General features: G+C 39.4%; 1 protein-coding gene across 1 annotated transcript; it reads left to right on the forward strand.

The window, feature by feature from the left end:
• Positions 1–1,215: 1,215 nt before the first annotated feature.
• LOC141020033 (B-cell receptor CD22-like) lies at positions 1,216–4,358 on the forward strand. The gene is made up of 8 exons (XM_073495071.1): positions 1,216–1,302; positions 1,377–1,715; positions 1,804–2,380; positions 2,644–2,731; positions 3,279–3,333; positions 3,533–3,660; positions 3,745–3,804; positions 3,891–4,358. The coding sequence occupies exons 3-8, from the start codon at positions 2,086–2,088 to the stop codon at positions 3,928–3,930; spliced, it is 666 nt and encodes a 221-aa protein (XP_073351172.1). The 5' UTR covers positions 1,216–1,302; positions 1,377–1,715; positions 1,804–2,085; the 3' UTR covers positions 3,931–4,358.
• Positions 4,359–14,123: the final 9,765 nt, after the last annotated feature.

Consider the following 14,123-nt stretch of genomic DNA (forward strand, 5'->3'; position numbering starts at 1 on the left):
ACATCTTGTTTTTCGAGTCTAACTCTGCATGTATTGATCGTCTTGAAATTAAATAACTGACAAGATTGGCTTTAGAGAATTAAATAAATTGTTTTTAATATTCCTAGAGATTTATAGAGAAGTCAGAGCACTCAAAGATGTAAAAAATGTCCCACAGTGTGTACAGAGGTGACTCATAAATACAGAAAATGAATAGCATGATTTTACACAATAATCACACCAGCTTCTCTTATCAAGATTGTCACTTTATATTAAAAAAACATATTATTTTAAGCAATATAATTGATTGTGAGATGTCAGTAGATATTTAAAGCGGGAGAAAAAAAATTGCTGATTTAATTTAATGCTGTTTATCATGTAGCATTTCTTGGAGCAAGGTATTTGTCAGGACCTTTTGTTTAAAACAAATTATGCTTTTAAAGGTGCACTATGCAACATTTTATTTTTTTTACAGAGGCAGTGCTCTCGATGTATGGAATAGCATTTTGCAAAAGCTAGCATGACTTTTCTCTCTCTGATGAATAATTTTAAAATGTTTTTAAGAATACAGGACTGTGTAACCAAAACTGTAACTATGAAAACGTACATAGTGCACCTTTAAGTATTAATGGGGCCAAAATCAGCCATTTAAAAACGTGTGGGGAACGAGTCCCCAGCGTCCCCAGTGTAAATGTCACATTATCATTCAGACTTAGCATTTCACTCTCACCAGTTAAACTTTTCTAGAATCACATTTTTTTAAACCCGTCAGCTCAATAAATCCACAGAGTTTTACGTTTCCTTTGACTTGATATTTAAACATTAAACAGTGTTAACTGGTAACTTTTTTCCACTGTGTCAAAACTTACAAAATGGCAAATACATGAAGCAAACTACTCAGCAGTTATGGTAACACTTGGTCTTGGTACACTGTTTCATGCAACTCTGACTTTGTTTTTAACCACAACAAAGCTCCATCAGGCTGCACAGGGCGCAGAGGAGAGGGGGCTTGTTTCCTCCATGACACATTCAAACAGTAAAAGCTGAGACGGTGCATTGAGTTTGTGGTGTAGCGACCTCATTTCACGTGCCAAGACCTTTTGTTATGGTGACCTAAAAGCTCTTTTTTTTTTTATTACAGGAAGCTGTGTGTTAGGAAGCAGATAACGAAGAGCAAACAATTGTTCACTTTGTATTTTGGGTGGAGAAACATCAACAGCGTTTCAGAATCGATTACAAACTTGATGATTTTGGTCGTAACATGAAACATGCGCTTTGAACACAGAAACCTGACATGGACACTGATGCCTCTGTTTCTGGCTGGTGAGTATAACACTGACACGTCATTCAGTGTTTTATTAAAACGACAAAATCTTGAAAGGATACGTCTTTTTCAGGCGTCATCTGCAAAACGTGGAAAGTGGAATATCAGCGGCTGCAAATCTGTGCAGTGAAAGGCTCGTCTGTCGTCATCCCCTGTTCGTTGTACCATCCTGATAACCTGACAGTGAAGAAAGTCATGTGGGGTCATGTTAAGTCTCGTAGTTCCAAGGGTTATTTCATATCTGGCAGCGATTTTAAAAAAGTCACCGCGAGATTTCAGTATATTGGCGACAAACAACACAATTGTTCTTTAAAAATACACAGAGTAGAGCATAAGGATGCAGGAAAATATGTTGTCAGGTTAGACAACATTTATAGGTTTGGTAATGTCAGCCCAACGTTGAAGGTTGCTGGTAAGTCCTTTTCTTTTTCTTTTTTAAACATCAACTATAACTTGCAACCAGCAAAATGCGATGCTTTAAAAGTACTCTGCTCTTCTAGATTTGAAAGTGTCACTGACAAAACCCAGCGCGACTGAGACGACAAAGGAAGGCGACTCTGTGATTCTGACCTGCATAAACGGCTGTGATCACCTTTCATCTGCTTTCACCTGGTTTAAGAACGGAGAACCCATAAAAGAAGGACCTGTTCTTTATTTAAGCAGCATGTCCTCCACTGACTCAGGAAACTACTCCTGCTCTCTAAAGACACACACAGGAACAGCTTCACGAGTCATAAACATCGACGTTGAATGTGAGTAATCAATCAACCTGAGTCTGCCACATGATTTCTCTGACAGGTAACAGCTCCAGTTTTCTTTCAGATTGCCCGAAGAACACATCAGTGTCTGTCAGACCGTCGATGGAGGTGGAGGCCGGCACCAACATCAGCCTGATCTGCAGCAGCCACGCAAACCCCCCAGTGGAGGATTATACTTGGTTTAAAATAGATGAAAGACATGTCATGGATGTTGAGCACCAGCCTGTGTTCTTCTCTGCTAATGGAGGCCAGTATTTCTGCAGTGCCACCAACAAACATGGGAGTCAAAACTCCTCTGTTGTGACTGTAAAGATTAAAGGTGAGTAGGTTAAAATGGTTGATGTTTCCGGTTATTTAGTGGGTGATTAAATAGAGGATTTATTTAGGTTTTTTTATGAGTTATTTGGGACAGGCATGAACAGATGTAGCAAAGAAATGTACTATATGTAATTGTGATGCAACTTATGTTTGGGGTGAATTAGACCTCCATTTAACAAAGTGCTATAAAACAGGACCTTAAAAAGGATATTGAGTTTAACTGAATTAATCACTTGGAGCTCATATACTTCCTTTGTTTCACAGCATCTTGGCTGACATTTACCAGAGATGTACTCATAATTTCTATTGTCACTGTGCTTCTGATTGTGACCGGGGTTTTTGTCATCAGGAGGTAAGCTGTATTCCACCTCTACATTAATATGACGGCAACATTTTTTATTTCATGTCTGAAAAATGTCTTTGAACTGTAGTGGAGCAGAAATATAAAGTAGCAAGTAATCAAGTAATCAAACCGTACTCAGATACAGTACTTGAGTACATTTGCTTAGTTTCCACCACTGCTAATGCCTTGCGGGGCAGCTGGATTCAAAAGACCACATGATCACGTGATGTTGCAAATCCATCTCGCCAGGCTTTAAACTGCGTGGCTGTACTTGTGGCCGAACACACTGTTGTTGAACCAATCAGTAGGGGTGGAAGTACGTAATAACAGCTACTCAAATATCTAAATCTTCCATCTGCTCTCCTGCTGTCGATCTGATTGGTTGAAGTTAGTTGTTGAGATGGTTCGTCCAGACACCAAGTGTCTGCACCTTTCCAAACAGTTCCTGGCAGTGCCTTTCCAGATGGTTCTGTGCAACAAAGCCATCTGGCGTGTCAGGAGTCTGATATATGTCATGATTATATCTAATTGCAATGATTCTGTTTATCTGTTTCAGACTCATGAGAAGAAGGAAGTGGACATCAAAGACAGACTGCGTGGAGGACATACAGGTGCCTCAGTTATTTCTGTCAGTTGAGTCCACCACGTTATATTGTGGTCTGACTTTGTTGTGGCATACATTATATACAGTACACTCCACTGCTAATCACAGATACATGATCAGAATCAGGTAAGAGGACATAAAGTGTAAAAGGAGGACATTGTTAAACACTGACTCATCTTGTGTTAATTTTTTATGATTGTGTGCAGAATACCGACTTTGTTAACGGGCTCACCTGTGACAATAACCAATCACAAGAAGGAAATCATCGTGAGGGAGGAACGACAGAAGTCGTCTATGCAGCTATTGACTTCAGCAGGAGAAGGGAGCCGAACACGTAAGAGCTTTTGACGATTTTATCAGTTTTTGTCACATTTGCTGCGTTGGAGACTCGTGTTTTGATCGACTGTATCGCCTGCAGGCAGCAGCAGCAGATGGAGTCGCATGATGACGAAGATGTGATTTACAGCACGGTGTGCAGGTAAAGCTCAGGAAACACTCAAACATCTAATTGTTGTGTGCTTTTGGCAGATTATGTGCAAACATTTTTCTTTTTTTCTTTTTCAGGTACCGACCGTTTAACCCTTCGTACATTGAGCCCCACTGATTTGACAACAAACATCTGCCTTTTTTCTCAGCAACAGATGTGCAGATATAATGTTTTCAGGGTGGTTTGTGATTTTTGCTTTTATTTTCTTTTATAAATCTGTAATATGTGCTGCCCATACATCTCAGTGAAGATAGGTTTTACAGTCCAGACTAAAAGAAATATTAGGACACAATGTAGTGGAAAAATACGGCACATGTGACATTCTTTAAAGGTGCAATATGTGGTTTTGGGGAATACATTTTTATCAGAAAGATCTTCGGTGACTGAGTGTGATGCCTAAAAATACAAAATAAACGAACTCTCTTTGTTTTCATGACTGACTAAACTGAATAAACAAACTGACCTTAAAGGACAACACAATTCATACTGTTTTACTTTGTTTATATGTGGCGGACCCTGCCACCTTTCTAGCTTCAAACAGTGTTCTGAACCTTATTTTCCTCTGAGGACAGCTTGTTTATTCAGTTATGGAAAATGTAAATATTTCTGAGTTTGTATAATTACTATTAGTTGAAGCATCCACTTGAAAGTGTTTGAATAAAGAAAAGTCTACTATCTCCCGTTGTTAGTAAGCTTTTCAGAAGTTACCACAATACACATCTACCCCTTACAATTACAACTGTAACTCAAAAGAAAAGACACCACCAAGAGTCACAAAGATGATGCACAGTCTTGGCATCAAAAACGTAATCTGATGGGAAATTTAGTCAAACATGCGGGTCAGGTAACAAAATGTTTTGTGTGTCATTTCCCTACTGCTGCATTTACTCTGTCGGCTGTGCATGTATGAGAATTCATAACACTTCTTCAGTGTAGAGTGTGCCATTTTCAATTTTCTCCTTTTACCTGATCCAATGCAAAGGAGCCACTGAGTCTATTGATACATTTTCACATGATGCACTTTCTTGTCTGCTTCCCGTAGTGTTACACCAGGGTGAAAAAATGTTTTTTGTTCATTCAACTTGTGACAGAGTTATTGAATGTAGCGCCACTAGGTGGTGCCTCCTTTTGTTTAGTGGGGAATGTAACCTGTACCAAGAAGAAGAGCAGGTGCACTTCCACTCCACCACGAGTAACGATACCGTCCACAGAGTGAAGGCTCTCCTTTATGTTATTTGATTTTATTTTGTAATGTGTTTGGTGTAGGATCCTGGGCCTGTGTTCGTCCGTGCATGTATGCATAAGATAGTAATAGGCATGGTATGGTCAGTATATTGTAATAAAAGTGCCATGCAGAAAACCCCATATGTTGCCTGCCGTGTCCTTGAACTAACCGAAGCTACCGGCACTAAGGCTGTCCATAACCTTCCCCTTCACCAGCCCACGTTACAAACTTTATCAAAAACCTGTTATGTAAGTAGTCCTCTGACCCTTGTGATTAAAAACATTGATCTGAACCTCAATTTTTAGGCCCTTCTGTTAACATTTTTCTCATAAAATGACCTGGGTTCAATAGTCAGTGGTGATTATACTGAGAAAGTAGTTGATGATCTTTTTCTCTGTACAGGGCCTGGTGTCATTTCTATCACACTCACATTCAAATATGGGCTGTGCAATAAGTCTGTGGTGGACATGACAGGAAGCTTTGCTGAGTAGAGGAAGAAGACAGAAGCCACACAGTCTCTCACCTTTCCCAAACCTAACCAAGTCATTTTTAAAAGCGAAGATAAAAATCATTTTTATAAATGATGCATAGATTTAATATTGCAAATTTCAACCCCAAACTTTTTTATACTTTGATCTCCTTCTTGCCTCTCAAACACAGAGGAGTAACCTCCTCTGCCTCTGTGGACCAGCCTCCCCTGCTCGTCATAGTGATAGTCCTATTAACCACACTGTTCTTTGACCACAAAAAAGCAACATCACAAGCGTGTGAAATTTCCTCTGTACAGGGTCTGGGGTCGTATCAGTCATGCTCACATTCTAATAAACGTGGTGCATTGAGTCTGTGGTGGAGAGGACAGGAAGCTTTGCTGAGTAAGGGGAAGAAGAGAGAAGAAACACCATCACTTTATTTTAAGTAGAAAACAATCAATGCAGCTCTAAGATCCAACAGGAGCTTTGTGATTGCTTGGAAAGATTTCAACATGTGTGTAAACCTGTCGCTGACACTGATGCTGCTGCTTCTGTCTTGTGGGTACAACATTTAAATCTCATTTAAGGAAACGTTCAAAGGATGGAATAATTCATGTGCCTTATTTGTTTCAGGTACTTTTTGCAGTGAATGGAACGTGGAATATCATCAGCAGCACATCTGTGCAGTGAAAGGCTCGTCTGTTGTCATTCCTTGTTCATTTTACTATCTTGACAACCTGCAAGTGAAGAAAGTCATGTGGGGTCATGAGAGGTCTAACATTATTGACGGTCCTTTCATATTTGACAGTGAGATAAATGAAACTGCCTCAAGATTTAAGTACATTGGCGACAAACAACACAATTGTTCTTTTAAAATACACAACGTAGAGCATAACGATGCAGGAAAATATACCTTCAGATTCGTAACTGATCTTAAAGAGGGCAAATGGACTGGTAGAGCTGGCTCGACGTTAAAGGTCGTTGGTAAGTTTTCTTTTTCATAAACTAACTATACTTCTGAATCTTCCCTGAACCTTAATGTGTGAAGTTTGATACTAAAGCAGTACTTTGTTCTTCTAGATTTGAAGGATTTGATGACAAAACCTCATGAGAACAGAGCAACAAAGGAAGGCGACTCTGTGGATCTGACCTGCATAAATGGCTGTGACGGCGATCACCTTTCATCTGCTTTCACCTGGTTTAAGAACGGAGAACCCACAAACGAAGGACCTGTTCTTTATTTAAGCAGCATGTCCTCCACTGACTCTGGAAACTACTCCTGCTCTCTAAAGACACACACAGGAACAGCTTCACGAGTCATAAACATCGACGTTGAATGTGAGTATTGGACACAAGATCATCTCTGTACAGAGTTTGCCACATGATTTCTCTGACAGATAACAGCTCCGGTTTTCTTTCAGATGGCCCGAAGAACACATCAGTGTCTGTCAGACCGTCAATGGGCATCATCAGCCTGATCTGCAGCAGCCACGCAAACCCCCCAGTGGAGGATTATACCTGGTATAAGACAGATGAAAATGATGTCATGGATGTTGAGCACCAGCCTGTGTTCTTCCCTGCTAATGGAGGCCAGTATTTCTGCAGTGCCACCAACAAACATGGGAGTCAAAACTCCTCTGTTGTGACTGTAAAGATTGAAGGTAAGTTAATTTACATACACTACTTGTCCCTGGTGGACTGTTTGCTTCCTGCCTAACCCCTAGTTTTGTGAGACTGAGAAGTGGCACATCTAATATGATCCACAGCACCAACTCTATAGTGGGGAAAAAATTAGAGCATCAGAAAATTATGTTAGTTCATGAAAAATAACTAACTCATTTATAGGGGAGAAAATCACAATTTCAAACTGTGCTGGCACTGCGACATCACTCTTAGTACATCTTGACAATTGTTGACACTATCTGTTAGTGTTTGTTTGCACGCTGTATATCACGTAGAGGTGTCAAATAAATAAAAATGGGGGATCAGCTTGCAGGAAATGAAGATACATTTGTGGTGAAACAGTTCCAAACCCTTTTTCTAGTGCCGGAGACGCTCTTGAAGGCACTGCAGTGTGTTTTCTCTTTTTAGTAGATTATGTTGTGTCACATATTTTGACTTTATTGTCAGGATTTCATTCTTGTGCTCTCACAAAGCTAACACTCTGCCTTTGCTACACAGAAAGGTGGCTGTTATTCAACAGAGACGTACTCATTATCATACTCACTGTGGCTGTGCTTCTGATTGTGATCACTGTTGTTGCCGTCATAAGGTAAGATGCATTTGAACTGGATCATTATTATATCTCAATACAACGATCATATGAGGATTTTCCACAGTCTGTGTATGTGTTTTAGACTCAAGAAGAGAAGGACAAGAGCACAAGAGACCAACTGTGAGGAGGATGTAGAGGTGACACCATCATTATATTGACAATCATTCAAATACTTTACATTGTTCTGCACTCATTAATCATGTGTTTTATATCCAGGATGCAGTCTATGTCAACTGGTCTGTTTTTAACAGTAACCAATCACAAGAGAGAAGCCAGGGTGAGGGAGCCACAGTAAAAGTCGTCTATATAACTGTTGACTTTCACAATAAGAGAAAGTCAAACACATGAGTTCTATTTTTATATTTTACCTGTTCAATATTTTTTCAAATATTTATGTACGTCTTTAAAGGAACATTTCTGTATGGACCTTATCTGCAGGAAGGAGCAGACAGACTCCCACCATGATGACGAAAGTGTAATTTACAGGACAATGTGCAGGTAAAGCTCAACAAGAACTTACACACATCAGTGGTTGTTTGCCTATGAGGCAGCTCAGTGCAGTTTCTTTTTCTTTCTTTCAGGAAGCGACCGTTGGACCCTTCTGTTATGACCACAGTTGTATTTCAGATGTGTTAATGTGTCAGGACAAGGAGGCAATTGGTTTACCAACTACTGACTCCTACAAGTGATTGTTATTGTTATCCCCCCAGATAAAGACCCGCTGTATAAGGAGCCAAGATGGCTCTTGTCTTCAGGTTATGCTGGTTTCTTGGTCGACTTGGTCTGGTCTTTCTCCACGATGATCAGCTCCAGCCATGTGAAAACTCATTGTAAATAAATCAACGCTTGATTCTCAACTGTCTGTGGCTGCTTGGGACTTGGAGAAGATGAGCTGTATTCATGTTGTGTCTCGGTGAACCCTAGTCAGCTGTAATCCTTCATATGTGTGTTTCCCTGATTTGAAATCAATCACGTGCCATTTTGCAGTAATGTTCAGAGTGTGTTACAGGTGTACAGATGCGATGTTTTGAGTGTATTTGTTGAATGACATTTTTTGTTTTTATTTCCTCACATTTTACATATCTGAAGGTTTCATCAAAGAGAAGAAAGATTTGTATTTTTGATATGTTTTTTGTATTTCTTTCAACATGAAGCAGAACTCATGGACAATAAAACCAATTTTCTAACAGCTGTTCAGTGGTCCTTCTTTTTATTATTTCAACAGTGTGTTGGAATACCAGCGGACAAACTCACCCAGTCCACCAAACACCTACAGTATGTTTATACATACAGGAATATACACCAAATAGAGTCACATGTGAAAGTCTTCACAGCAAATGTAAAAATAACATAATAAAACATAAACAGGATTAATAATGCTCAACAACTGAGGAGAGTCATTACTCCACATTGTGCAGTAACATTTGGTCACTATTGTCTAATTCAGGGGTCAGCAACCCCATTTTTGCCCCGTCCCTCGCCAAAAAAATCTCTCTGGAGCCACAAAACACATTTCTGTCTTAATAATGACGGTAACGCAGCCTAGAAAGTCTAAATCAGCCTATCAAGATTATTTACAGCTCTAAATGAGCATTCATTTATATTTTCACATGATCTGGCAACTCTGCAGTGGGCTACTTATGCCTACAGTATAAGGCACTTGAACTTTGCATTTCCATTTCAATGATGCCATGTTTTGGTGCATTTATGAAGTAAAAGAGATAACAATAAATAGAAATAGAGTAGTGGTACAGAACTATATACAGTATGTAGACCTACTTACCTACTTACCTACTTACGGAAGAGTATTAGGGCCAGGGATGAGGGAAAAAAATGAGAGACAAGATAAATAGTGCCGTAGAGATCTGGCATGGTATGGTCAGTATATTGTAAAAAAAGTGTTGTGTGGAAAACCCCATATGTTGCCTGCCGTGTCCTTGAACTAACCGAAGCTACCGGCACTAAAGCTGTCCATAACCTTCCCCTTCACCAGCCCACGTTACAAACTTTATCAAAAACCTGTTATGTAAATAGTCCTCTGACCCTTGTGATTAAAAACATTGATCTGAACCTCAATTTTTAGGCCCTTCTGTTAACATTTTTCTCATAAAATGACCTGGGTTCAATAGTCAGTGGTGATTATATTCAGAAAGTGATGATCTTTTTCTCTGTACAGGGCCTGGTGTCATTTCTATCACACTCACATTCAAATATGGGCTGTGCAATAAGTCTGTGGTGGACATGACAGGAAGCTTTGCTGAGTAGAGGAAGAAGACAGAAGCCACACAGTCTCTCACCTTTCCCAAACCTAACCAAGTCATTTTTAAAAGCGAAGATAAAAATCATTTTTATAAATGATGCAGAGATTTAATATTGCAAATTTCAACCCCAAACTTTTTTTTATACTTGGATCTCCTTCTTGCCTCTCAAACACAGAGGAGTAACCTCCTCTGCCTCTGTGAACCAGCCTCCACTGCTCATCATAGTGATAGTCCTATTAACCACACTGTTCTTTGACCACAAAAACAACAACATCACAAATGTGTGACATTTCCTCTGTACAGGGTCATGGGTCATATCAGTCATGCTCACATTCTAATATATGTGGTGCATTGAGTCTGTGTTGGACAGGAAGCTTTGCTGAGTAAGGGGAAGAAGAGAGAAGAAACACCATCACTTCATTTTGAGTAGAAAACAATCAATGCAGCTCTAAGATCCAACAGGAGCTTTGTGATTGCTTGGAAAAATTTCAACATGTGTGTAAACCTGTCGCTGACACTGATGCTGCTGCTTCTGTCTGGTGGGTACAACATTTAAATCTCATTTAAGGAAACGTTCAAAGGATGGAATAATTCATGTGCCTTATTTGTTTCAGGTACTTTTTGCAGTGAATGGAACGTGGAATATCATCAGCAGCCCATCTGTGCAGTGAAAGGCTCGTCTGTTGTCATTCCTTGTTCATTTTACTATCTTGACAACCTGCAAGTGAAGAGAGTCATGTGGGGTCATGAGAGGTCTAACATTTATGACGGTCCTTTAATATTTGACAGTGAGATGAATGAAACTGCCTCAAGATTTAATTACACTGGCGACAATCAACACAATTGTTCTTTCAAAATACACAACGTAGAGCATAACGATGCAGGAAAATATACCTTCAGATTCATAACTGATCTTGAAGAGGGCAAATGGACTGGTACAGCTGGCTCGACGTTAAAGGTTGTTGGTAAGTTTTCTTTTTCATAAACTAACTATACTTCTGAATCTTCCCTGAACCTTAATGTGTGAAGTTTGATACTAAAGCAGTACTTTGTTCTTCTAGATTTGAAGGATTTGATGACAAAACCTCATGAGAACAGAGCAACAAAGGAAGGCGACTCTGTGGATCTGACCTGCATAAATGGCTGTGACGGCGATCACCTTTCATCTGCTTTCACCTGGTTTAAGAACGGAGAACCCACAAACGAAGGACCTGTTCTTTATTTAAGCAGCATGTCCTCCACTGACTCAGGAAACTACTCCTGCTCTCTAAAGACACACACAGGAACAGCTTCACGAGTCATAAACATCGACGTTGAATGTGAGTAGACAAGATCAAGATCAACAAAAAAAAAATGTACAAAATGAGAATTAAAAGAAAACTGCATGATTTCTGTATTGAGAATTAAATCTAGAGTCAAATGCCAAAGTAATCAACCTGAGTCTGCCACATGATTTCTCTGACAGATAACAGCTCCGGTTTTCTTTCAGATGGCCCGAAGAACACATCAGTGTCTGTCAGACCGTCAATGGGCATCATCAGCCTGATCTGCAGCAGCCACGCAAACCCCCCAGTGGAGGATTATACCTGGTATAAGACAGATGAAAATGATGTCATGGATGTTGAGCACCAGCCTGTGTTCTTCCCTGCTAATGGAGGCCAGTATTTCTGCAGTGCCACCAACAAACATGGAAGTCAAAACTCCTCTGTTGTGACTGTAAAGATTGAAGGTAAGTTAATGCACATGCACTTGCCCTTCTTTCCTGGGTAAAGAGACAGATGAAGCAAATACAAAAAATGCTTGCCTTGGTTCTATTTTTGCAAGGTTTTGCAGACTTGCATCACCTCCAACCTATTTTGAATGTCAAAATCAACACTGATGTCTCTGACGTTTTTGCTTTCCATCCAGTAAGCGGACAACAAGGAAGATGAGAGACTAATTTTGTGAGACTGAGAAGTGGCACATCTAATATGATCCACAGCACCAACTCTATAGTAGGGAACTAATTAGAGCTTCAAACTGTGCTTGCCGTGCGACACCTCTCTTATCAAAGCTTGACAACTTGTGACACTATCTACCCGTGTTGTTTGCACGCTGTATATAAGAACAAGGTGTCAATTAATAAACATAAAAGGGCCATCAGCTCACAGGAAGTGGTGATACACTTCAGATGAAACAGCTCCAAACACCTTTTATGGCATTAAGGCTGCTCTTGAAGGCACTGCAGTGTGTTTTCTCCACTGGACGGCCTTTTTAGTAGATTATGTTGTGTCACATATTTTGACTTTATTTTTTTTTAGGATTTCATTCTTGTGCTCTCACAAAGCTAACACTCTGCCTTTGCTACACAGAAAGGTGGCCGTTATTCAACAGAGACATACTCATTATCATACTCACTGTGGCTGTGCTTCTGATTGTGATCACTGTTGTTGCCGTCATGAGGTAAGATGCATTTGAACTGGATCATTATTATATCTCAATACAACAATCATATGAGGATTTTCCACAGTCTGTGTATGTGTTTTAGACTCAAGAAGAGAAGGACAAGAGCACAAGAGACCAACTGTGAGGAGGACGTAGAGGTGACACCATCATTATATTGACAATCATTCAAATACTTTACATTGTTCTGCACTCATTAATCATGTGTTTTATATCCAGGATGCAGTCTATGTCAACTGGTCTGTTTTTGACAAAAAACAATCACAAGAGAGAAGCCAGGGTGAGGGAGCCACAGTAAAAGTCGTCTATATAACTGTTGACTTTACACTAAGAGAAAGTCAAACACGTGTATATTTTTATACCCGTTCACAATTTTTTCAAATATTTATGTACGTCTTTAAAGGAACATCTCTGTATGGACTTTATCTGCAGGAAGGAGCAGACAGACTCCCACCATGATGACGAAAGTGTAATTTACAGGACAATGTGCAGGTAAAGCTCAACAAGAACTTACACACATCAGTGGTTGTTTGCCTATGAGGCAGCTCAGTGCAATTTCTTTTTTTTTTCAGGAACCAACCGTTGGACCCTTCTGTTATGACCACAGTTGTATTTAGATGTGTTAATGTGTCAGGACAAGGAGGCAATTGGTTTACCAACAACTGACTCCTACAAGTGATTGTTATTGTTATCCCCCAGATAAATACCCTAGTCAGCTGTAATCCTTCATATGTGTGTCTCCCTGATTTGAAAACAATCATGTGCCATTTTGCAGTAATGTTCAGAGTGTGTTACAGGTGTACAGATGCGATGTTTTGAGTGTATTTGTTGAATGACATTTTTTGGTTTTATTTCCTCACATTTTACAAATCTCAAGGTTTCATCAAAGAGAAAAAGGTTAAGATTTGTATTTTTGATGTTTTTTTTGTAGTTCTTTCAACATGAAGCAGAACTCATAGACAATAAAACCAATTTTCTAACAGCTGTTCAGTGGTCTTTCTTTTTATTAATTCAACAGTGTGTTGAAATACCAGAGGACAAACTCACCCAGTCCACCAAACACCTACAGTATGTTTATACATACAGGAATATACACCTAATAGAGTCACATGTGAAAGTCTTCACAGCAAAAGTAAATACAACATAATAAAACATAAACAGGATTAATAATGCTCAACAACTGAGTACAGTCATTACTGGACATCGTGCAGTAACATTTGGTCACTATTGTCTAATTTAGGGGTCAGCAACCCCATTTTTGCCCCGTCCCTCGCCAAAAAAATCTGTCTGGAGCCACAAAACACATTTGTGTCTTATAATGAAGGTAACGCAGCCTAGAAAGTCTAAATTAGCCTATCAAGATTATTTACAGCTCTAAATGAGCATTCATTTATATTTTCACATGATCTGGCAACTCTGCAGTGGGCTACTTATGCTTACAGTATAAGGTACTTGAACTTTGCATTTCCATTTCAATGATGCCATGTTTTGGTGCATTTATGAAGTAAAAGAGATAACAATAAATAGAAATAGAGTAGCGGTACAGAACTATATACAGTATGTAGACCTACTTACCTGTGTTTTTGAAAATGCACAAAATAAAAAGTAGCCTCATTTGACAATAAATAAATACGGAA

Source organism: Pagrus major, chromosome 23 (assembly GCF_040436345.1).
Source record: "Pagrus major chromosome 23, Pma_NU_1.0".
Lineage (NCBI taxonomy): Eukaryota > Metazoa > Chordata > Actinopteri > Spariformes > Sparidae > Pagrus > Pagrus major.

Coding starts and splice junctions, on each gene's coding strand:
- LOC141020033 (XM_073495071.1), top strand. CDS start 2,086: ATGATTTCTCTGACAGGTAACAGCTCCAGTTTTCTTTCAGATTGCCCG. Junction 2,381..2,643: donor TGTGACTGTAAAGATTAAAG/GTGAGTAGGTTA, acceptor TTTGTTTCACAG/CATCTTGGCTGACATTTACC. Junction 3,805..3,890: donor ATTTACAGCACGGTGTGCAG/GTAAAGCTCAGG, acceptor TTTCTTTTTCAG/GTACCGACCGTTTAACCCTT.